General features: G+C 41.3%; 1 protein-coding gene across 3 annotated transcripts in view; it reads left to right on the top strand.

Annotated features, from left to right (window-relative positions):
• The window catches only part of LOC126236620 (uncharacterized), a 274,946-nt gene that overhangs the window by 217,869 nt on the left and 30,713 nt on the right, over positions 1-26,364 (top strand). For all 3 annotated transcript variants that reach the window (XM_049946061.1, XM_049946062.1, XM_049946060.1), the window contains exons 10-11: positions 11,367-11,604; positions 23,152-23,285. In XM_049946061.1, coding sequence (XP_049802018.1) covers positions 11,367-11,604; positions 23,152-23,285 — 372 coding nt within the window. The remainder of the gene's footprint in view (positions 1-11,366; positions 11,605-23,151; positions 23,286-26,364) is intronic.

The following is a 26,364-nucleotide window of genomic DNA, read 5'->3' as shown; positions in this document are numbered from 1 at the left end:
CTGAGGGCATGCAGCTTTACTGTATGGTTAAATGATGATGACGTCCTCTTGGGTAAAATATTCCAGAGGTAAAATAGTCCCCCCTTCGGATCTCCGGGCGGGGACTACCCAGGAGGACATCATTATCCGGAGAAACAAAACTGGCATTCTACGGATCGGAGCGTAGAATGTCAGATCCCTGAATCAGGCAGGTAGATTAGAAAATTTAAAAAGGGAAATGGATAGGATACAGTTAGATTTATTGGGAATTAGTGACGTTCAGTGGCAGGGGGAACAAGACTTCGGGTCAGGAGAATACAGGGTTATAATACAAAGTCAAATAACGGTAATGCAGGAGTAGGTCTAATAATGAATAAAAAAAAAAAAAAAATAGGAATATGGATACGCCACTACGAACAGCATAGCGAATGCATTATTTTAGCCAAGATAGACACAAAGCCCACACCTACCACAGAAGTACGTGTTTACACACCAACTAGCTCCGCAAATGATGACGAGATTGAAGAAATGTATGATGCAATAAAAGAAATTATTCAGATAGTTAAGGGAGACGAAAATTTAATAGTCATGGGTGACTGGAATTCGATAGTAGGAAAAGGAAGAAGGGAAAAATAGTAGGTGAATATGGACTGGGAGTAAGGAATGAAAGAGGAAGCTGTCTTGTAGAATTTTGCACAGAGCATAATTTAATCAAAGCTAACAACTGTTTTAAGAATCATGAAAGAAGGTTGTATACATGGAAGAGGCCTGGAAATACTGAAAGTTTTCAGATAGAAGACAGAGATCTACGAACCAGGTTTTAAATTGTAAGACATTTCCAGGACTCTGGCCACAATTTATTGGTTATGAACTGTAGATTAAAATTGAAGAAAATGCAAAAAGGTAGGAATTCACGGGGATGGGACATGAAGGTTGTAGAGTGTGTCAGAGAAAGCATTAGGGAATGGTTGACAAGAACAGGGGAAAGGAATACAGTAGAAGAAGAATGGGTAGCTTTGAGAGATGAAATAGTGAAGGCAGCAGAGGATCAAGTAGGTAAAAAGATGAGGACTAATAGAAATCCTTGGGTAACAGAAGAGATATAGAATTTAGTTGATGAAAGGAGAAAATATAAAAATGCAGTAAATGAAACAGGCAAAAAGTAGTACAAACGTCTCAAAAATGATATCGACAGGAAGTGCAAAATGGCTAAGCAGGGATGGCTAAAGGACAAATGTAAGGATGTGGAGGCATATATCACGAGGGGTAAGATAGATACTGCCTACAGGAAAATCAAAGAGACCTTTGGAGAAAAGAGAACCACTTGTGTGAATATCAACAGCTCAGATGGAAAACCCGTCCTAAGCAAAGAAGGGAAAGCAGGAAGGTGGAAGGAGTATATAGAGGGTCTATACAAGGGCGATGTACTTGAGGGGAATATTATGGAAATGGAAGAGGACGTAGATGAAGATGAAATGGGAGATACGATACTGTGTGAAGAATTTGACAGAACACTGAAGGACTTGAGTCTAAACAAGGACCCAGGAGTCGATAACATTCCATTAGATCTACTGATAACCTTGGAGAGCCAGCTGTGACAACATTTTTCCATCTGGTGAGCAATATTGATGAGACAGGTGAAATACCCTCATACTTCAAGAAGCATATAACAATTAAAATCCCAAAGAAAGAAGGAGTTGACAGGTGTGAAAATTACCAAACTATCAGTTTTATAAGTCATGTTTTTGCAAAATACTAACGCGAATTCTTTACAAATGAATGGACAAACTGGTAGTAGCTGACCTTGGGGAAGATCAGTTTGTATTCCGTATAAACGTTATTACACGCGAGGCAATACTTACAGTACGACGTATCTTAAAAGATAGGGTAAGGAAAGCCAAATATGCATTTCTGGGAGTTGTAGACTTAGAGAAAGCTTTTGACAATGTTGACTAGAATACTCACTTTCAAATTCTGAAGGTGGCAGGGGTAAAATACAGGGAGCGAAAGGCTATTTACAAATTGTACAGAAACCAGATGGCAGTTATAAGAGTCGAGGGACATGAAAGGGAAGCAGTGGTTGAGAAGGGAATGAGGGAGAGCTGTAGCCTGTCCCTGATGTCATTTAATTTGTATATTGAAACAAAAGAAAAACTTGCAGTAGGAATTAAAATCCATGGAGAAGAAATAAAAACTTTGAGGTTTGCTGACAACATTGTAATTCTGTCAGAGGCAGCAAAGGACCTGGAAGAGCAGCTTGAATGGAATGGACAGTGTCGTAAAAGGAGAATATAAGATGAACATCAACAAAAGCAAAACAAGGATAATGGAATGTAGTCAAATTAAATCAGGTGATGCTAAGGGAATTAGATTTTGAAATGAGACACTTAAAGTAGTAAATGAGTTTGCTATTTGGGGAGCAAAATAACTGATGATGGTTGAAGTAGAGAGGTTATAAAATGTAGACTGGCTATGGCAAGAAAGCGTTTCTGAAGAAGAGAAATTTGGTAACATTTGGTATAGATTTAAGTGTTAGGAGGTCTTTTCTGAAAGTATTTGTATAGAGTGTAGCCATGTATGGACATGAAACATGGACGATAAACAGTGTAGTCAAGCAGAGAATAGAAGCTTTCGAAATGTGGTGCTACAGAAGAATGCTGAAGATTGGATGGGTAGATCACATAACTAATGAGGAGGTTTAAATACAATTGGGGAGAAGGGATTGTTTGGTAGGACACATTCTGAGGCTTCAATTGATGCCTCAGAATGGAGGCAGCATGAAGGCTAAAAATCGAAGAGGGTGACCAAGAGATGAACCCACTAAGCAGATTCAGTTGGATGTAGGTTGTAGTAGTCATTCGGAGATAAAGAGGCTTGCACATGATAGAGTAGCAAGGAGAGCTGCATCAAACCAATCTCTGGACTGAAGACAACAACAACAACAACAACAACAACATTGGCATCTTCATTTGTTGTGGTAATTTGTAAAGTACTATCTAGCTGTGGCTGACTGATCTAGTGCAGTGCAACTCCTATTTACAGACACATTTATTTTCATGTGCACGACTCTTTGATCACACTGTATTATTATTATTATTATTATTATTATTATTATTATTCCATTTTTAATTATTCTTTTTCTTTGTAAGGTCCACTTTATTTTCTGTATCTTCAGTTTGCTCCTACAGGGATACTAATGACCATGCATTTTCACATATCCTAAACTAATCAGTGCCAACAGATTTCTGAGAGAAACCTGCAAAGAGAGAGAGAGTGTTATGAACAACTTTAAAATTAGTATTTTTTTTTCTTGTTCTAAAAATGTGATGGTGTTACCAAGTCCCCCCTGCAGGTCCGGGGATTAGAATAGGCTTGAGGTGTCCCTGTCTGTCAAAAGAGGCGACTAAAAGGAGTCGCACACTTTCCGGCCCCGTAAGTTCAGGTCCCATTTTATGGTTTGACCTGCCACTTTCCAAATTCTACAGAAGTGCAGGCCATATGGGGAAATACGCCTTAAGTAGTGCATGAGTTATCCATAGTGCCCTTAGATTCTATCTCCTGAACCTCTTGTCATGTCTTTGCATCTCCACCTGCAATTCACCTGTTTGGACGAGGACACTTTCTGGAGTATGTCATCTTCTTCCATTGTCTCCTGCCCTCTTTCGCCCCCAAGACAATATTGGATTTCTCTGTGCCCAATATCCAGCATGGTACCCAGTCCGTTGTGGTGGGACCGTCATGTACCCATTTGGTGGTAGCTCCCTGACAACACAGGGATCGCACTGCTGATGCCTGAGCTGAAAACTTGCCATGTATGCCAAGGAGTAGGTGCCCATCTTCCTGGAGCATCAGGACTCCTGGCAGCGGCCATCATGCCAGGTGGCCTTTGCTGTGGCTAGGTGGTGCCCATGGGGAGAGCCCCTAATCAGAGTGGGTGGCATCAGGGCGGATGACCCGCAATGAAGCAGACTAAGTCATCTCTTGCTGGTCTCGGGCAAGATTGAATACAATGCTGACAGATATGACCCTAAATCATTTCCCTCACTCGCTACACCATGGGAGGAATGTAGCGTTACAGAAAGAAGAGAGCTATATTTGCTTCGGTGTTTAGTCTGTAGCAGAATGGACGGGAACTCCTTTCTACATGCCTCAATTTTTTGTTAAACATCTTGAGGATAAGTTTGGGGAAGTGACAGTGCTGTCCAAGATGAGAAGCTGTGCAGTCTTGATTCAGACAGCTTCCCCAGCCCAATCCCGTGCGTTACTCACTTGTGACCGGCTGGGTAATATGCCTGTTTCCATCACTCCGCATTAAAGCTTCAACATGGTCTAGGGGATTATTTTCCATCACGACTTCCTCTTGCAGTCTGACAATGAGCTCCACACCAATCTAGAATGGCAGGGTGTTCTTTTCATCTGGCATGTTTACAGGGGACTCAAAGATAACAGGGCTGGTACCGTTGCCTTCATCTTGGCCTTTGAGGGTGATTCATTGTTTGAAAGGGCAAGTTGATGGTTTACCATTGTGACATTAAACCATATGTCCCTCCCCCTATGCGGTGCTGTAAGTGCTGGAAATTCAGCCACATGTCTTCCCGCTGCACTTCCAGCGCCACATGTCGAGACGGCGGACATCCCCCGCATCCAGATACTCCATGTGTACCTCCTCCCACTTGTATCAACTGTGGAGAGCACCAATCCCCCTGCTCGCCAGACTGCACAGTACTCCAAAAGGAGTGGAAGGTCATGGAGTACAAGACTGTCCACATATGCTGCAGCTACATTATCATTGCCGTCACAAGTACCAGTCATACCACACTCTGTGCCATGAACAGTGGGCCCTCTGGGCCTCCAGAATACATCCACCCCCTTGGTGGTAGGGGGGAAAATCATCCTTCCGTTGCTCCCAAAGTACCTACTTCAGGAGCAAGGCCCTCCCAAATGCAGGGGACACCTCTCCCCTCCCCCCACGCAGAGAAGCTGCAGCCTTCTCTGGCTCCTCTTGTGTGGAAGGGGTACCTTGGTACCCTCTCTCCCAAGGTCTCCACTAATGCCACAGCGGACAGTCACTAGTGGCTAAAGAAGCCAAAAGCTGCTGGACGAAGAGCTTCACGGTCTTCCTCTGTGCCTGATGCTACTTCGGAGAAGTCCTCCCAGCAAGCCCCTAAAGAGAAGGGAGAGGGCAAGCAAACAAAGAAGTCTGCTAAGAAAGAGGACCCTCCGGTGGCCCCAACACCACCACTCCCTACTGATTCTGCACCTGCACCTGAGGATGAGGTAGAGATCTTAGCATCCCCTGAGGACCTGGATCCTGCTGATGGTGGCCCCAATACCACCACCACTCCCTACCAATTCTGCACCTGAGGATGAGGTGGAGATCTTAGCATCCCCTGAGGACCTGGATCTCGTTGATGCCTCATCCACAATAGGAATGGATACAAATACTCAGTTGGTGGCAGCAGGTGACGCTGAGGCGTAACCTGCCTTATGATAACATCATCCTCCAGTGGAATTGCTGCGGATTTTTTCACCACCTGGCTGAGCTACGGCAACTGTTAAGATTTACACCTGTTTTTTGCACTGCCTTCCAGGAAACCTGGTTCCCGGCAATGCAGACCCCTGCCCTCCATGGCTATAGCGGGTATTAGAAGAACCGTAGCAACTATAATAGAGTGTCAGGTGGAGTTTGTGTCTATGTCCTGAACTCAGTGTGCAGTGAACCTGTGCCCCTTCAAACCCGTCTTGAAGCTGTGGTTGTCAGGATAAGGACAACACAGGAAATAACTGTCTGCAACATATATCTTCCTCCAGATGATGAAGTAGCCCTGAACACATTGGCTGTACTGATTCATCAACTCCCTAAACCTTTCCTACTTTGTGGGGATTCTAACACCCATAACCCCTTGTGGGGTGGCACCGTGCTTACTGGCTGAGGTAGAGATGTCGAAACTTTCGTGTCCCAACTCAACCTCTGCCTTTTAAATACTGGGGTCCCCTCACATTTCAGTGTGGCTCATGGCACTTACTCGGCCATTGATTTATCCCTCTGCAGCTCAGGACTTCTCCCATCAGTACACTGGAGAGCCCACGATGACTTGTGTGGTAGTGACCACTTTCCCATCTTCCTGTCACTCCCCCAGTGCCATTCCTCTGGACGTCTACCAAGATGGGCTTTAAACAAGGCAGACTGGGAAGCTTTCACCTTTGCTGTCACCGTTGAATCTCCCTCACATAGTACCATCGATGTGGTAGTTGAATGGATCACTAGAGTGATTTTTCTGCGGCAGAAAACAAAATCCCTTGTTATTTAGGATGCCCACGGCAAAAGTCAGTTCCTTGGTAGTAGCCGGAAATCACTGAGTCCATTAAAGAGCGTCGGCAAGCTCCACAGAAACATAAGCAGCACCCTTCCCTACAGCACCTAATAGCTTTTAAATGGCTCCATGCCTGTGTTCGCCAGCATATAAAAAGACAGAAACAGGAATGTTGGGAGAGGTACGTCTCAACCATTGGGTGCAGGTGTCATTGGCATTAACATCAATGGCTTGTTATCTACCGATGCAAATGCAATTGTCGAGCACTTTGCTGAGCACTATGCTCGAGCCTCCACATCGGAGAATTATCCCCCAGCATTTTGCACCCTCAAACGGTGGTGAAAAGGAAAGCCCTCTTGTTCACTGAACATCACAGTGAAACCTATAATTCTCCATTTATGGAGTAGAAGCTCCTCAGTGTCCTTGCACATTTCCCTTACACAGCTCCTGGGCCAAGTCGGATCCACAGTCAGATGATCCAACATCTCTCGTTTGACTACAAGCAACATCTCCTTGTCATCTTCAACCGGATCTGGTGTGATGGTGTCTTTCCTTCACAACAGTGAGAGAGCACCATCATTCCAAGGCTCAAACCCGGCAAATACCCGCTTAATGTGGATAGCTATCGGCCCATCAGCCTCACCAATGTTTTTTGTAAGCTGTTAGAATGTATGGTAAGTAGGCAGTTGTATTGGGTCCTGGAGTTATGTGGCTACTGGCTCCATGCCAGGGCAGTTTCTGAGAGGGTCGCTCTACCACAGATAATTTAGTTTATGTTGAGTCTGCCAACCAAACAGCCTTTTCCAGATACAAACACCTGGTCGCCGTCTTTTTTGGTTTACAAAAAGCTTACAACACGACCTGATGACATCATATCCTTGCCACATTATATGAGTGGGGTCTCCGGGGCCCGCTCCCAGTTTTTATCCAGTTTTTTCCTATTGCTCCATACTTTCCATGTCCAAGTTGGTGCCTCCCATAGTTTTTTATCGTGGACATTTAGCCTTCTCTCTTAGGCCACCACCCTACCTCCATTTTAACTCTGTCACACGTTCTTTGCATTTGTTTGTCTTGGTGGTCATCTTCTCCCTACATGTGTTCATCTCCCCTTGTCTTTTTGGGGTGGTCATTTTATGTGTTGCAGAGTGGCTGGCCCATCCTCTTTTATTATTGTGATCAGCCCCAGACCATCTGCTCTATGGTTTTAGTACCTTCTTCTACTTTTCCTTGTGGTGTAAATTTTCTCCAATTTTTGTTCATTCAATTCATTTTCTTTTTAGGTGTGCTACCCTATTTCTTTTCCCCCTTTTACTTTCTCAAACATACTTTGGGTGTTTTTGTACCTTGAGCCTTGCTTGCATTAGGAAAAAGGGAACGATGACCCTGTAGTTTGTCCCTTTATACCCCAGACCGACCAACCAACCAACCAACCAACCAACCAACCTGTTATCAAGTATATCATGGGCTGGTAAGATCCTTTTAGGATGAGAAAGTCTGTGTCAAGGCTGCTTACTAAGTTGTTTGAAGGTCAAAATTCATGGATGATGGGTAACCAGGAATGCAGCAGAAGGGAGGAATGGAGGCATTATAATAAGAAATTAAACAATCAACAACACTGGTGACATAATAATTTATGTTGTGCCTTTCATTCACTAGAACTGAGAAGACTAAATGTAGTATGGACTTAAAAATATAGGCAAAAGATGAATATTATTTCAATAAACTAATGGTAACAGGTTAAAACAGATGGCTTCATAATTTGTTTGTGGATATTAATATTGGAAATAGATAAATGTACAGCAGTAATGAAACGAAGGCTATAATGATAAAAAGTTGTGTGACATGACTGGTCAAAACACTGAAGTACCATCATTTCGCCACAGAGCAAAATACTCTCCACACTGTAATACTCAATGCCTCAATCAGAATGCTATACTTGCAAGAGTACGCATGTGATGTAATTGTACATCCTCACAGTTCAACATCCATAACAAATATTTAAAATTCTGTAGCCCAATAATAAATCAATCTATAAGAAATTAGTTTGAGATAATAGCTGCCTCAATAGGATGGTCAAATAAAAGTAACAGTTCAGGATGTACTTGAAGTAAATAGAAATTAAAAGAGATGTATTCATTTTGTCAAAGTTACTATGTGTGTTGTGCAAAAGGCTGGTACAAAAGAATATTTTAGGTTGTAAAATACCTGCTGGTGTTCACACACAGTGTCCTGCAACAAATTGCAGACACAGGTTGACAGATACTCTATTACTAGATTTTCTGAGAGTCTTCAGTACTGTCGACTGTTAACAAATATTGAAGCAGTTCTCAAAATGTGGCTGGCTTAGGGACTTGTTGGATAATGGAACCCAGTACATTGTCCTATATTGTACTGGATAATAAGTATTTATCAGAAGCAAAGATAAAGTAAGGACTGCTCCAGAGAAGGGTGAAAGGACTGTTCCTGTCATCTATGTATATTAATAACCTTTCATCTACATCATCTGCAAGCCATTGTGAAATCCATGGCAGAGGGTACTTCCCATTGTACCAGCCCTAGGGTTTCTTCATGTTCCATTTGCATATGCAGTACACAAAAAAATGTCTCCTTAAATGTTTTTGTGTTTGCAATAATTAGTGTAATCTTGCCTTTGTAGCCCTTAAGTGAGCTGTATGTTGCGGGCTGTAGTACATTTGTAGGTTCTGCAGTTACTACTAGTTCTTGAAACTTTGTAAATAAGCTCTGGCAGGATAGTTGACACACGCCTTCTGCTCCCCTTGTTTGTATACATTCAGTGTTCCCTGTTAGACCTATCTGGTATGGGTCCCACACAACAATTCTAGGATGAGTCACACAAGTTCTTTGCAAACTACCTCCTCTGTAGACTGATTGCATTTCTGAACATCCTACAAATGAACTGAATTTTATCACTTGGTCTACCTACAGTAAAACCTATGTGATTGTATCATTTCATATTGCCACAAATTGTTACATTCAGGTATTTGCATAAGTGTCTTGCATGGATGTTGAAACATCCCTAAGTGGAATCAGTCCACCTGCTATTATTCTACTCTTTTTAAATAACTAACTTCTTTCTCCTTTGTCTGGCTGTATTTATACAAGTAATATAAATGCTATGTGCAATCACAGTTGCTAAATTCTTATTCACATAGTATTTTATGTTGCTTTATTATTTTTATCACATGCTGGCTGTAATAGCATTATTAGTTTTCAGTGACACCTTGTTAATTAAAAGAAATTAGTAATCTAAGATGTTAAAACAACATTCCCCATGAAAATTAGTGAGACTTAATCAGTAGTTCGCGACCGCTACGGTCGCATTTTCGAATCCTGCCTCGGGCATGGATGTTTGTGAAGTCCTTAGGTTAGTTAGGTTTAAGTAGTTCTAAGTTCTAGGGGACTGATGACCTCAGAAGTTAAGTCCCATAGTGCTCAGAGCCATTTGAACCATTTTAATCAGTAGTTCTAAGAAAATTGACACCATTCATTAAAAGCTCCTCATTTCATTCTTTTCAGCAACCTGTTTCAGTTTTCCAAAAACTAATTAACTTGAAAGACATTAGTAATTAAAGACTGGCCACACCCAAAATTACTTTTGGTATTGAGCTATATGCTTGTTAGATTTCAGAATTTGACATATTATTTTTGTTGTTCTAATTTTTCTGTACCAGATAACATTCTTCATTATTCAATTAAACATGTAATTACAGATTTGCATAAACAAATGTGGCAGTTTTACACGTAAGGAGGCATAATAAAATAGTACTATGGACTTTTATACTTTTCTAACCTGATATCTTTTAGTCGAAGCAAATCATTGTTAGAACTTATAGATTAGCTACACTAGTAAATTTTCATCCTGCAGTTTTATAAATTAACATGTAATATCCAAGATCACAAAACATCATTATATCAGTCTTTGTATACTTTGCCTCCACCCAAAACAGCCAGTTCGAAGACCACACCAATGTGTTATCATATAGTAACTCGTATTATCTGTTATTAACTTCTTTGAGCTAATGTGCAGATAACTTTCATTCTTGTCACATTTTTGTATCAAGAACATGGACATCTACTTATTTCTATTAGTGGTCAGAAAGTTTATTGTGTTCAATGACTGTGGAATCAAAACACAACCTTGTGATATTCGGCTATTAGAATTTATATGTGTAAATACACTGTAAATATTTTGCCTCTGTGCTACTGATTTGTAGATTATTGAAAGATTTTGCATGTGATTAACATTCTGAATGAGATCTGAAAGTGGTCATTGTGTCACTAGAAGTGCTTATAAATTTGGAAACAGATCAAATTAACAAGATACTGTATTTAGTACATTATCTGAAAATTTGTCACAGAGCTAAATTTCAGTAATACAACACACTAGACTACATACTACTAGATGCAAACAAGAAATCACAGGAAAAGCACATATCAGTGTCCTCGTTAAATGACTTTATTGGGATTCAGGATGACATGTAGAGAATTCCTATTTGGTGAAATGGCTGACAGCTTCATATAATGTTCAAAAAGAGTATTAATTGCATAGTGCTGGACCATATCACATTAATTAAATATGTAGGCATAAAGTTGCAAAATAACATGAAACTGAATGGGCACATAATGTCAGTTGTAGGAAAAGTGAGGGACAGCTAAAGTTTATGAAATACCCTCTGTCATTCACTGTAAAATTGCTTGTTCAGTATTTATATAAATGGTGATAGGTGCATATATCATGTTGCTTCTTGAATAGCCTGGACAAATTATAAGTTTCAAACTGTACTTCAAAAACAGAATGCAAACTTTGATGTAGGTTGCTGCAAATTGCCATTACTGAGCCACTAGCATACAAGGATACTATTTTGTGTGTTTAGTGTCATCTTGCTTAATTTATACTTACTTGAATTTTGTCACATACACAGAAAATACGGCATGAAATGCATTGTGTTTCAATAAATGTAGTTTTTTTCCTCTTAAATCAAAAATTCTATTTCTGATCAAGATTATGGGAAAATCCCAATTTAATATTGTTGTTTTTGTATGTTTCTGTAGTTTTGCAGATATTCGAAACACTGATCAAGGTAAACAAGAGGAAAGACTACCGATGTTTGCTTTTGTCTTTCCACCTTGGTTCTCAAACAAATATCGAGAAGCTATGGAAAACTTCAAGCGAAATTCTGTGAGGCTGACTACACCATTTGATATTAATCCAACACTTAGAAATGTGCTACACTTTGAAGGAGCAGGTAGAGGCAATATACGCAGTAGGTCCATCAGCCTTTTCAAAGAGGTAGATTAACTTCATCTGACTTCCTGTAATTTATGATATTTTCATGTTGTAATTTAATTATGTGTGATAAATATGAAGGTTGTTAAAGCATAAACTGGAAATTAGCACTTAGTACTTAGGAAGATCTAGAGTTCATGGGGCGTAGGCAAAAAAGATGTGAAGGGGAGTGAACATCTACACAGCCTGCCAGTTGCAGTGGTCCCATCAGTTAATGTGAGCACACTAGGTGTAATCATGCCTGGTACATAAGACATTATAATCAGATTTTGCAAAACAAGTTTGAGATGCTGAGGTGTGTGTGTGTGTGTGTGTGTGTGTGTGTGTGTGTGTGTGTGTGGTTTTTTTTTTTTTTTTTTTTTTTTTTTTAAGCCCAAAAATAAGCAGGTGTGATTTTGTACAACGTAAAAGCCAAAGATGTCTTTTATTCTAAAGTACCATATGGAATGGCGGAGTCCTATATTTTACTAATACCCACCCAGGAAAATGTAGGAGAAGGTGGAATGTAAGCATGTTTATTCTGCTTAAGAGTATCTTAGATGGGAAACAATGGAATTAACACATACAGCATGACGCATGCCAGAACCAATTAAAGAAAAGGAGCAGTAACTATATATACAAATAAATAAATTAAAATTGAGTTATGTTCCGGGCTCTTTGCATCAATAAATATTAAGTTAAACAACTCTTTCAATGTTGTGCCATTGCAGTATACCAGAAAACATATAAACTACTACAACTGACAGTTACAGACCACTGGCAGGAAGTATCCGAAGTTGCATAAAGCTGCTAGAGACAGTTATAATAATACTGGGGAATTATGGTTTGTGGATACTTCAGTTGTGTTTCTGATTTCAATAATAAAGACTGCATCAGTTTCCATGCTTAACATGACACGTTTCAGTTCGGTATATTGGTATTTTGTGTGATGTCTGTTGTGTATATTGTTCTCTCTCTCTCTCTCTCTCTCTCTCTCTCTCGAAATGCAGTAACCATTAAAAGATGACTCAGAGCAAGAGGGGCAGAACAACAAACACACGGAAATAGTTGCACCTGAGAAAGAGAGAAATTCCTGAACCTTGTCCTGTTATGCATTAAAAAGTGTAAGTTGTTCACTATTTTATTATTTAAACAAATAGTGACATAGTTGCAGACTTTCAAAAAACATTGATTTTGGTGAATGAAATCCGCATCTCCTCATAGCTGACAAACCCTCTCTCACAGACCTGCTACATTTACCACATACTCAGAAATTCCCTCTCAATACCATACAGAATATAGAACCTAAGCAAATATGAAGCATTGTCATGAATCTGTCCTAATCATCCTGGAATTTTTCTCTTTTCTCCAGATCCCTACAATGGAAACACTTTTTTGCCACCAGCCCTAACAATAAGACTCAATCCAAAACCAATATTGAACCCTGTCTGACCTGGTTCACTCCTCCATCCAATGGTGATTCATTCCCACTGCTTCCAAATCACCCCTTGTCAATTTTCCAGAATTTTCTAACCTCAGGTTTCACCTCACCATCATTTTTCAAAGCCCTCAACATGAAAACCAACCTTACATCCACAAAGTGAACCACACTCCACCAGCCAAAACCTGATCCTTATCTCGTAGCCTCTGCCAGGTGTCACACACATCCATCTACAAACCCTACCACAGTGACCCCATTCCTGAAATCCATTAGGATCTTCAGTCCCTCCTCAAATCATTAGGTCCATCCCAGGACCTCTCACCTGAGTCAATTTCTCTCCTCATCCACACCATTCCTCACATACCTGCCTTCTGCATGGGTCCTAAATACCTTAAACCCAACCACCTAAGATGCCCCAATGTGGCCAGTTACTGTGCGTCATGGACCAACACTTTCAGCCTATTAACTGTAACCTACCATTCCGTATAAAATACATCATCATTTCCTCCACCAACTGTGCACTATTTCTGTTTATTTTCCAGCAGGTACCCTGCTCATAATTTTCGATGCTACCTGCCTCTACATTAACATCCCCTATGCTCATGCCATTGCCACTTTTGAATGCTAACTTTCTCAGTCCCCGAGTGACTCCAAACCTACAACCTCCTTCCTGGTCACCATGACCAACTATATACTCACTCACAATTACTTCTCCTTTGAACGGATCACCTTCAAGCAAATCAGTTGTACAGAAATGGGCACCCACATGGCACCATCCTGTGCTAACCTATACATTGGAAATCTAGAGGAATCCTTCCCATCTATCCAGAATCTCAAACCCTTCACCTGGTTCAGATTCAGTGACGACATCTTCACGATCTGGACTGAGGGTGAGGACACCATATCCACATTCCTCTGGAACCTCCAAACTTTCTCCCCCATTCACTTCACCTGGTCCTCTTCAGTCCAGCAAACCACCTTCCTTGCTTTGGACTTGCACTTCAAGGATGGCTTCATCAGTACCTCCATCCACATCAAACCTAGCAGCCAACAACAATACCTCCACTTCGACAGCTGCCACTCATCTGATGCCAAGAAGTCCTCTCCATATAGTCCAGCCACCCATGGTCATTCCATTTGTAGTGACGAGCAGTCCCTCTTCAAATATGCCAAAGTTTTCACTAAGGCCTTCACAGGCTGAAATTACCCTCCTAACCATACCCAGAAACAGATCTCCCATGCTTTATCTCCATGATCACCTACCACCTCCCACATGCCCACTGTGTGGCCATAAAGGAGCACTCTTTTTGTGACTCAGTACAACCAAATACTGAAGCAGCTGAATGACATTCTCCACCAAGGTCTCAACTGCCTTTTGTCATGTCCTGAAATGGGAAATACCCTATGCACTTTCCTCCCCACCCTTCCCACAGTGGTATTCCACTGCCCACTAAACCTATGTAATCTCCTTGTGAATCCCAACTCCACACTTGTTCACAGCCCCTTGCCTCATGGCTCATAACCCTGCAATAGACCTACATGCAATACCTATCCCATACATCCTCCCATTACCACATACTCCAATCCAATCACAGGCATTTCCTGTCCCAACAAAGGCAGGGCTACCTGTGAAAGCAGTCGCATGATTTACAAACTAATCTGCAGCGCACTGTGCTGCATTCTCCATGGGTATGACAACTAATAAGCTGTCTTTGCATTAATGGTCATGAGTTTGGTGACCCCAGGTTTCCCAAGATGGGGACTGGCCAGTACCACCAGGCCTCCTCTACCATAAACTCTGGGCATAAGACCATCGTTAGGCACTGCGGTAGAACGTTGTGTGTTTCACCCGAAGGTGTGCCAAGTACTGATGAGGTGAAAGAATGGTGAAATAAAACATTCTCTCTGAGGCACCTGCTGCCCCACCATTGTATAAGGCCTTCTCAGGTATACAGGGCTCTGTTTGGATCAACATTTGTTTCCCTAGTGGCTGATGGGGTCCCTGTGGAGTGACCTCAATCCACATCTACCACTGACAAGATGGGTGTATCATCAGGTAACACCTTCACCCTCTCAACAAAGAGAGTTCAGTTGGTCAGTCTGCCCAAGAAGAACTTGCAGAGTTATAGTAACAGAGCAGTAGTCTGCCATAACACTTTCAGTGTAATCAAGAGAGCAGAGGGAATCTTTGAGGAGGTATTCCCGTTCTATATTTGCATGGCATTGGAGGGTATTGCTGGGTCCTTAAAAAGTATTAAATGACTTCGTAATGGAATACTTCTAATTGAAACTGCCAGATAAAACTAACTACCGAAGCTTCTGGGATGCAAGGCCTTTGATGATTACCCTGTTTTGGCTGAGTTGCATAAGGCCCTTAACTTTGGTAAAGGCATGGTTACCTGTCCGATATATTGGAGTTGGACCCTGAGGAATTATGTGAAGAACAGAAAAATAAGGGTGTCACAGAAGTGCAGAACTATATAAGAGTAATTGGCACATTGGGAAAACTGCAACATTTATTATAGCTTTCAACACTCCAGAATTACGTGAACATATTCTTGCAGGCTATACCTGTCTTTAAGGTTTGACCGTTAGTGCCCAAACCAATGTGATGCTTCAAATGTCAGGGTTCGGTCATACCACTGTGGCATGTAACTGGAGGGCTGTGTGTGGCAATTGTGGAGGCTCAGCCCTCGAATCAGATGATTCTTGTGCACTTCCACTAAAATGTATAAACTGCTCCAGGGATCATGCAGTATGAAGCAGAAAGTGTGGGGTTTATAATGAGGAAAGGAAAGTTCAGGAATTGAAAATTAAGGGACACATACCCTATGGTGAAGCTAAAATAGCTATGCAACCTCAGGTATTTGCTACTTCTTTTACATCGGCCCTTAAGAAGCCAGTTATCAAGTGTGATGCCTCCACACAAAACCCAGAAAAAAGGTTTAAGTACACTTGTGTTGTGTATGTGAGGAGGGAAAAGCTACTTTTGAACAAAAAATCACTCTGAAGCTGTTAACAGTGGACTTAAAACTTGAGCCCCCTACCATTGCACACCATCGGAAAGCCCATTAAGCTGTCCTTTCTACCAATGCAAGCAACTCCTGCCACAAATAAGGAATAAGCAACACAAAAGCTGTTCAAAATTGAATAAAGTGGCAGCTAAACCTGTGGTTAGATGGGCACTCTCCCTGTCCAGTGGTGAATTTACTGTTGAGAATGTTGATATTCTCCTGGAGGAAAGGCAGAATCTGACACAGTCTAATGTTCCTCCTGACATCTCAGGTAATAACCACAAATGAGGAAGAAGTACAAGGACAACCGTCACTAATGAGTGACTCCCACAGGAACTTCTTTGCTGCAGTGGAACTTAAACTGACACTCATTACAATTTAAAGAAGTACAGCTCCTGACCAAGTAGAAACTGTTCTGCACCTGCTTACAAGAAGCTTATTTTAAAGTTGCCAACACACAAGCATTAATGGACTGCTGCTCCTACAGAAAGGACAGTGTTACTGGAGATAGGGATAAGGGTAGTGTTGCTGTTTTCGTTGATGACAGATGTAATTCCTCTCCTGTCCCTCTTACCATGGCCATACAAGCAGTTGCAGTGGAAGTTATCAAACCAGTTAAAATCAAAATTGTCATGGACTGTGCAGCTGGTCCTGGCGGAGGTTTGTGTCCTCCCTCTGGCGTGTGTGTGTGTGTGTGTGTGTGTGTGTGTGTGTGTGTGTGTTTGCCCTTGGGATAATTTAGGTTAAGTAGTGTGTAAGCTTAGGGACTGATGACCTTAGCAGTTAAGTCCCATAAGATTTCACAACAACAACAAAAAATCACAGTGTGCTGTTTATATCTTCCATCTCATGATCTGCGGATGCAGATTCAGTTACAGAACTCTCACTGTTCCCCTTCCTCGTCATGGAGGATTACAATGCACACAATGTGCTGTGGGGCTCACCTACCAGTTTTGTTCCGGGGGTCGAATTACTAGCACTTCATCCATTGAGAGAATGTCTTGCCTTTTGAACACTGGTCAGATGACATACTTTTCCACTGCTGCAGGATTATCTTCAGCCATTGACCTTTGTTTTTCTTCCCCAGCTACTGTAGACTTAATTCAGGGGGAACTGACCACAGATTTCCTTTCCAGTGGCCACTTTCTGGTGTGTATTTGTCTGCTGACTCCAATTGGTGGTTGACAGAAGATTGTAAAGATGGATGGTTTAAAGGGGAAATTGGTTGCAATACAGTCAGCAGATCATCTTTGAACAACATGATTGTACCAGGAGATGGTGGGCCACATGTCACCTGTGAGATTCAATGAGCTGCCACAGATTCCAATCCCCAGTCTAGCAACCACCTTAGATGATGTCATGTCCCTTGATGGTATGACAAATGTCACTTGGCAGTTGGAGCCAGCTTTGCGGAAATTCAGACACTGTCCAATGATAGGAAACCTTCATGCCTTCAAATCAGTGAGAGCACAAGTGAGGCAAGTGGATAAAAGAATGGAAGAGGACTCCTGGAAAGAATTCATGACTTCCATTAATTGGTCCACTTCCACTGTGCAAGTTTGGGAATCAATAAGGCAGATTTCAGGCAAGGGCAGTACACCTCCTCTTACGGCCTTATTGACAAATGGGGTGTTGGTAGACAGACGTGCCTAAAGATCTGGCTCAGGTTTTAGCTGAACACCTTTTTTATCATCACAACGTCATCCAGACTTCTGCATTACACTTGTTTTGTAGGACTGTGGAAAAGTGGCAGCTCTGCTTTTTCCTGTGGGATGAGGAGGTCTACAGTCCTTCATCTGGTAGTTGGAACAAGCTATGTCAGTGGCTAGTGACTCTGCTCCAGGACCAGATCAGATTCATTATGCCATGCTCCATCATCTGTGACCCAAAACCAAAGGCAAGCTCCCATCTTGTTTCAGTCAGATCTCGTTTGATCAAGAGTACCCCACAACCCAGAAGTAGGCAATACTAATTCCATTGTGGAAACCAGGCAAGGATCGTATGAACCCTGTTACAGGAGTGTTCCCATATCAGTTGTATTGGTAAGATTCCTAAGGACATTGTCAACTGCTGCCTCATCTGGCTTCTCAGATTCTGAGGTCACCTGTGCCGCTCTGAGTACGATTTCAGGTGCTACCACATCCTGCCCTTGACAACTTAATTCTACTGGAGATTGTGATATAGAATTCCTTCGTATGCCGAAACTATTTTGTTTATTCTTCCAAACTTCCAGAATCCTGATGGTTGGCTGTAGTTGCCTCATTGTTGTTGTCAGTCTTGAAAAAGGGTACAACATTACTTGAAGATAGAACATTCTTCATCAACTTCGTGAATGGGGACTATGTCGATGTTGGTGATGCCTTGTCAGATTGCAATGCCTAGGAGAATAGGTTTCCCCAGTGCAGTGTATTCAGTGTCACATTGTTTGCAGTCACTGTCTGTGGCAACTGCACAGCAGTCAGGAGCCTTGTTAAATGCTCTTTGTTTGTGTACATCTTCACAATCTTCTACTTTTCCTCCTATCTTACAACAACAAGACAACTACAGCTGACCATTAGTATGCTGGAAATGTGAGACAGTAAAACTGGTTTTAGTTTCGGACCAGAGGAGACTACATGTATCAAATTTAACCATGCCTGTCAAACTTTTAATCGAGCAGAACTCACAATAGGGGACCACATTTTACATTTTAAGGCTGCTGTGCACTTTTTGGGCCTACTATTTGATTCAAAATTAACATGGCTCCTGCACCTCAAAGACTTGCGAACAAAGGGTTTCAAATGTTGAATTTTTTGAAATGCCTCAGGGAAAGGCATGGGAGCTGACAGGTTCCACCTCCTGCAGTTTTATAGTCCATTTGTCAGATCACAGTTAGATCATGGTAGCATAATTTATGGATCAGCCCATATTTTTTACCTCAAGATGTTAGATACTATCCACCATTAGGCATTCAGATATTGACTGGAGCCTTTAAGATCAGCCTAGTTCAGAGTCTGTGTGCTGTGGCTGGTGAATCATCACCCTGGATTTGGCAGTGCCTTCTTCTGGCTTGATATACCTTGAAAATCTTGGCATTGCCTCAGTCATAGGTATTTTGTGTTGCAGTCCACCCCCACTTTGAGTGGCCGTTCAGGAATCGGTCCCATGCGACCAAACCATTTGGGATACATTCTACTGACTTTCTCAAGGACCATACCTTTGAATATCAGCCAGAAATGTAACAAATTGCCACCTTGGCGTCTTCAGAGGCATAAAATGATATTAAGCTTGACACAGTACAAGGAAACCTAGATTACTTTCTTCCTACTGTTTCCTTATTTTTAAGTATGTACCACCATTTTATCATTGTTTATGCAGATGGGTCCCAGCAAGAGAATGCTCAGTTGTTCACCTGTTTTCCCTGCTAGAGTTTTCAAAGGGTTTTTCTGAAACAGTTTACAAATTAGGATGTGGAGTTATATGGCATTATGATGGCACTGGAGTGGATTCACAGACATCGCTGTACGAAGTCATCTGTTCTGACTCAGTCAGTGCGCTACAAAAGGTCCCCAAAATGTATCTGGTAGACCAGTTTGTTCAGCTCATCCATGACTCCATACAGCAGCACCAACATCGTGGCAAGGAGGTGGTCTGCTGGGTACATGGACATACTCAGGATACAGAGAAAAGACAGAGTCGACAAAGCAGGCAAAGAGGCATGTCGGGATGGCATTGTATGTTCATGCACACTGTCATTTCATTGGCTGACACATGAACTGTGGGACAGTGGGAAACTGAGCAGGTAGAGGTGGCGGAAAACGAACTACGGTCACTCAAATTGATCACACAGGCTTGATGCACTTCGTGTAGGAAATAGCCCATTAATATACAATTTCCTCCTCTGGCAGGAGGATCCACTACTCTGTGAAGTTTGTGGTGTGTCACTTCCAATTCAGCGTATTTTGGCCGTGTGTGTCTTATATACTAATGTGAGGGTAGCTGTCAGTTTGGCTGGTGATCAGCAGTCTGACTCTGCACTTAGCAGCCCTATCCTGTTCCCACCATACCCCTGCTCGCTCCCACAGCTTCCCCCAACACAACCCTGCTACATCTCCTGCTCCCAACCCCATGCCTTCTCCTTATGCCCACCACCTGCCACAGATTGCTGCATCTATTCACTTATACAATTTGTACGGTGGAACAGCAAAATCAATAACATTCTACATTCGTAGTCATTTTAATATTGGCCACACATAATCGTATTCAATCACCTTGGAAATACTTGATGAATCATCATATGCATTCTTTATAGACCATGGAAACACAGGGAATCTCTAATTGAAAAGCATTCCAAGGCATCCAGACTCATTAGAGTTGCTACAATGTGACTAAACTAATCGCCATGTTTCTTCAGCCAAATGGCAGTGCTTGTTGCTTCACGCATATTGAGTGCTCACTCATTTAGGTGAGTGAAGGAATCACCAGTATGTGAAACTGACGTGAGTGTAAGAGGAGTGATGGCGAAAGAATGCTGTGCTTGCAGCCTCACCACTCAGGTACTGGGCTCTGCATCTCTCTAGGATAGGACAGTTCCTTTTTTAGGAGATGCTTGTAATTACGTGCACCAACTGTGATTCTTAGACCCTTTTTATTTGTCGGAAAACAAATTAACAGCATCATGAAGTATTTCTGGAATTTTACAGTGATATTATCTACAGTGTTGTACAACCATTTCAAAATGCACTGACATGACAAAAGTCATGGGATACCTCCTAATATCGAGTAGGACCTCGTTTTGCCCTATGTAGTGCAGTGCGGACTCAATAAATCACTGGAAGTCCTCTGCAGAAATACTGGGTCATGCTGCCTCTGTAGCTGCCCATAATTGTGAAAATGATGCCAGTATAGGATTTTGTGCACAAACTGACATTTCAGTTGTTCCACAAAAGTTTGATGAGATTCATGGTGGGTGATCTGGGTGGCCAAATCATTTGCTTGAATCGTCAGAACGTTCTTCAAATTAATCTCAAACAATTGTGGCCCGGTGACATGGTGCGTTGTCCTCCATAAAAATTCCAGCATTATTTGGTAACATGAGGTTCATGAATGGCTGCAAATGGTCTCCAAGTAGTTGAATATAACCATTTCCAGTCAATGATCAGTTCAGTTGGATTGGAGGAGCTAGTCGATTCCATGTAAACATAGCTCACAGCTCAACTAGTGCATTGTTGACATCTTGGGTGGATGGCTCAAACCCTACCATAAGCTCTAATGAGCTGAAATTGGGTTTCATCTGACCAGACCACAGTTTTCCAGTAATATAGGGTCCAACTGATATGGTTGAGAGCCAACGAGAAGCACTGCAGGCAATGTCATGCTGTTAGCAAAGGCAGTCATGTTTGTCATCTGCTGCCATGGCCCATTAATGCCAAATTTTGCTGCACTGTCCTAACGTATACACTTGTTGCACATCCCACATTGATTTCAGTGGTTATTTCACACAGTGTTGCTTCTATGTTAGCACTGACAACTCTATGCCAATTACACTACTCTTGGTCATTAAGTGAAAGCAGTTGACCATTGCATTGTCTGTAGTGAGAGGTAATGCCTGAAATTTGGTATTGTCAGCACACTCTTGACACTGTGGATTTCAGAATATTGAATTCCCTAACGATTTCTGAAATGGAGAATGTGCCATAGGTCTAACTCCAACTACCATTCAAACAATGGAAAATGCAGGCTGGAATGTAACAATATTATGAAAAGGAAAGTTGCTACTCACTAATAGTGGAGATGCTGAGACGCAGATAGGCACAACAAAAAGACTGACACAAATGAAGCTTTCAGCCAGTAAGGCGTCCATCAAAAAAGTCCACACACACACGCACACACACACATGCACGCACACACACAACTCACACATGCTAGTGCAGTCTCAGGCAACTGAAACCACACTGAGAGTAGTAGCACAAATGCATGATGGGAGTGGCAACTGGGTGGGGGTAAGGAGGAGGCTAGGACGGGGATATTCTTACATTCCAACTACCATTCCACATTCGAAGTGTGTTAATTCCCATTGTGTGGCCACAATCATGTCAGAAACCTTTTAAAATGAATCATCTAATTACAAACAACAGCTCTGCCAGTGCACTGCCCTTTTATACCTTGTGTACATGATACTGCCGTAATCTTCATATGTTCATAACATTATCCCATGACTTTTGCCACCTCAGTGTAGTTACCATAAAAAATTTGTTACACAACATGTCTTACGTTAAATTTATTCCTCACTGTTCGAGAGTGAGAAAAAAGAGGAAAAAAAGCAGTGGACTTCGATTTGGGTCTTCTCCATTTAGGTTTTCTGTGGTTTCCTAAACTTATTCAATGCAAGTGTTACGCTTTTTATTTTGGATAATGTTTTAAAGTTTATAATATAACTGATAACAACATAGAAATGCAGACATATCATAATTTGAGACTCATGATTTGCATATTAGAACTAGAACTACAACACAAAATGAGGAAAAGAATAGATAGTAAGATTGCAGAACCCCCAAAAACTGTCGGTGGAAATGTAAGCAATTTTGTCTCCTATGTCAGTTAAAATAAATCATCTTTACTATCAAGTTTTGTCTGCTGCACCTGGTAATGAGCCTTCTGCTCCTACCATGCAAATATCATACAAATCTGTATCATCATGCTCATTGTTTTATCATATGGAAGACTCTACTTCATTAACATTTTCTACTGTTGTATTTTTGTATGTGTTCCTCATTTGTACTCTATGATGGCTAAACCACCGTTTATCATTGTGCTCTATTACATACCTTATCATTTCCTTTCAACCTTTCAGACTGTAGTTAATTGTCCACATTCTATGCATGACATGAGTTTTTTGTGAAAAGTCTTCTCTTCTGCAGCATTTGCCATTAGCATAAGGTTTTGCTGCATTCCTTTGTGTAGTTTTTGTGGAAAAAATTTCTGATTGCAAATTTAGAAAGTTGTTAGTAAATGGTATTTGTTAAAACTCGGTAGAACTGTTTTGACTTGAATTCTGGTCTAATAATTTTAAACAAGTGCCTATATTTTGTAGTGTATCATTATACTTGAAATTAATTAATTGTTTCATGTTTAAAGATTCCCTTGGAACGGACATGTTCTGATGCCTATGTAGAGGCTCATTGGTGTGCATGTCTTGACTGGCAAGAGGTTAGTCTAGAAGACAAGATTGTCAAGAAAGCTGCTGAAACATTTGTAGATTTCTTGAACAAGTAAGTATTATGATGTTCCTCATAAATCAGTTGATACTGGCTATGGCAATACTAGTTAGCTAATTCTCTTTACTAAATACACAAGCTATGGAAAATGTTTCCTCATATTGTCTCAACTATGCAGGTAAATATTAAACAAAATTCAAACAAATACCATGTGAAACTGCTCTTCCATATCAACACATCATACACATCCCAGCTTTTCTGAATTGCGCAGTTCCCATAACCCTCCTGGCCTCAACCTGCGTTAGTCACTGTCCTCACCCATCCAGCCCCTCTCTGTTCCTAATGCAGCACTACACAGCCGTCATTTCACCGCCACACCCAGTCTTTTAATTTCTTGTATTTCTCTCCTTTCCACTACTTACCCCCTCCCCCCTCCGCACCTTCCCTCCTGCTCTCCATCTAAACTGCAACACTTGACTGTCCGCCACTTCCACCATACTATCCCTCCCCCTCCCCACCCCAGCCTTCTCCTTACCCCCACCCAGTCGCCACTCCCATCATGCACTGGTGCTGCTGTTCGAAGTGTGGTCTCAGCTCTCTGAGACTGCTGATGTGTGTTCAAGTTGTGTGTGTGTGTGTGTGTGTGTGTGTGGTGTGTGTGTGTGTGTGTGCGCGCGCGCATGTGTGCGTATGTGTGTCTACTGGTGACAAAGGCCTTAACCTTCTGTCGGGCGCGGTGTTTGTCGCAGCGAGATCGGGCGCGGTGTATCAAATTGATCACACCGTTTATTCACGTGATCATTTATTAAATTCTGTTCACAAAACATATTATAAGTGCCAAATACATTTAAAGAAAGACAAAGATGACATACGAGCACAACTGCAGTAGAAATATTCATCATTCAGATTTCTTATCGTCAATGTTGGGCTTTAGTAACAAATGATAAAAACTTCACTTTTTCATTTGCTTCTTTATTATATTTCACTAATAAAACACATTACAAATGACAATTATCTTTACAGAAAGGCTATTATGACACTGGAGCAGAACAACAATGATATTACAACTTATTCATTTGTTTCATCGTCACTTTAGACTGTGGTAACAAATACGGAAATTTTCCGCATTCAGAGCAAAAAGGTTCAATGTGTATCAAACAGATAGGCTTCTGACACATTTTGCAACAATATTTTGTCAGTCTTTTTTTTCTGTGCAGGTATTACACCTTTTCCTCTTGATCCCAGTCCCTTGTTCTTCGTTTCTGCTTGGGTCTTCTGCTTTTTCTTCACACGTTGGCCTATATTGTTGTAGCCGCAGTTGAAGATCTCTGTGAATTCCTGAGGTGTCCAAGCATCTATGAACCAAGTGAGGTAGAACTAACGCATGTGAGAGTTGCTTCAGGGATCCTTTTCTTCAGATAAAATTCTCGTTGTTGCCATAGTAAATTACTTGTGAATTGATTCCACTCATATTGATCATTGCAAAAAATATGACCATGGGCCAATGGCACACATTTCTTGCTACATTGTATAAAGCGGTCAACTTATCTGTAGTGTCGACTCCACCTCTGGTGCTATTGTAAAATGTTACAATGGATGGCTTCTGTTTATTTCCAGTGTCAGCATCTACTGAATTATCTTCATACAAACTTGATGCCAAGATAACACACTTCCCTTTTTTAGGAATGTAGGAAACTAGAGTACAGCCTTTCTTGAAGCCAAAAAGTGAACTATGGACAGCCCTGCCTTTACTGGTAGCAAACTCCTGAGGAATCTCACACTTGTTTTTCTTCAACGTCCCAACAAAAGAAAGATTTTTTCTTCTTTGCTCTTCTATCAAACCAATACTAGTAAACCAATTGTCTGCTGTCACATTTCGACCTGACTGATAAATTGGTTCACATAGTCGCAGAACAACATCTGAAGGTTTATTGCTAACGTGGTACAATACTTCTGGCTGCAGCCCAGTGTATATTTCCAGATTATAGAGATAAAATACTTGGGAATCCACAAGAGCATATATCTTAATTCCATATTTGTTTGGTTTGCTAGGTATGTATTGGCGAAAACTGCACCTTCGATGGAATCCTTCAAGTTTCTCATCTACTGTAACGTTTTCTCCGAGGGTGTATGATTTCTGGCAATTCTGTACAAATAGAGAAAATATTTCCCGAATCGCTGTTATCTTGTCTAATTTTCTCCTTTCATCGCGAGCCACACGATTGTCAAATCTATGGCACCGCATGATGAATTTGAAACGTTTTATGTTCATAACGAGACGAAATTTTTCAATTCCATCCCCATCACTTCCCCACAGATCTTCTAAGCTTTGTCTGTTACTTTTGTTAACACCAGCCAAAAACAGAAGACCAATGAAAGCTTTTAATTCAATAATATCTATAGGTTTTACGTCTCTCTCTCGCTGAAAAGAAGCTTTGATGCTCTCAATGTACTGATTGGTACACAGAGCTATAATCGGCAAAATGTCGTCATCTATGAGGCAATTCCAACATTGGAAAGGCGTTCTCAATGCTTTCGCCGCACCTATAGGACCAGGTAACTTTTGAGTAATATTGTGGGCCCTGAAACGTACTCTCTGCGATGGTGGAACTATGTTCCATTTTGTCCCTTCCAGTATAATAATGCTGGCTTTCTGCAAGTACTTCCTCGTCGTTTTCACTGTCGTTTTCCTCTGTTTCTGAATCTTCCTGCGGAACTTCAACTGCGTCATCACAATCTGTGTCTACTTCATCTTCAAAATCCTCTTGAACTTCATCATTATCCTCTTCGGACAACATTTTTTGTATTTCTGCAACATGATTTGGGTCAAGGAGGTTGTACGTCTTACTGTAGCCTGCCATGATCAAGTGTCTCACACCTAAAATGATAAAATTCCTATAAAATAACGCAGTCAGGCGCAGTGTATCAATTTGATACCTGATACTCAAACATTCTTAACTGACGATTAAAGTCCAAAAAGAAAATAAGTGCATTACACATTGTATATTAACATTGTACTACTTACTAAGTTATGTTGATAACTAAAGAAATGAATTGTTGAAATGCAACACGAACGGGCGCAGTGTATCAAACTGATCAATCAGCACATATATCGACAACAGAGCAGTCGTAT

The sequence above is a fragment of the Schistocerca nitens genome, chromosome 2 (genome assembly GCF_023898315.1).
Source record: "Schistocerca nitens isolate TAMUIC-IGC-003100 chromosome 2, iqSchNite1.1, whole genome shotgun sequence".
Classification (NCBI taxonomy): domain Eukaryota; kingdom Metazoa; phylum Arthropoda; class Insecta; order Orthoptera; family Acrididae; genus Schistocerca; species Schistocerca nitens.
This window is presented reverse-complemented; position numbering and strand designations above follow the sequence as displayed.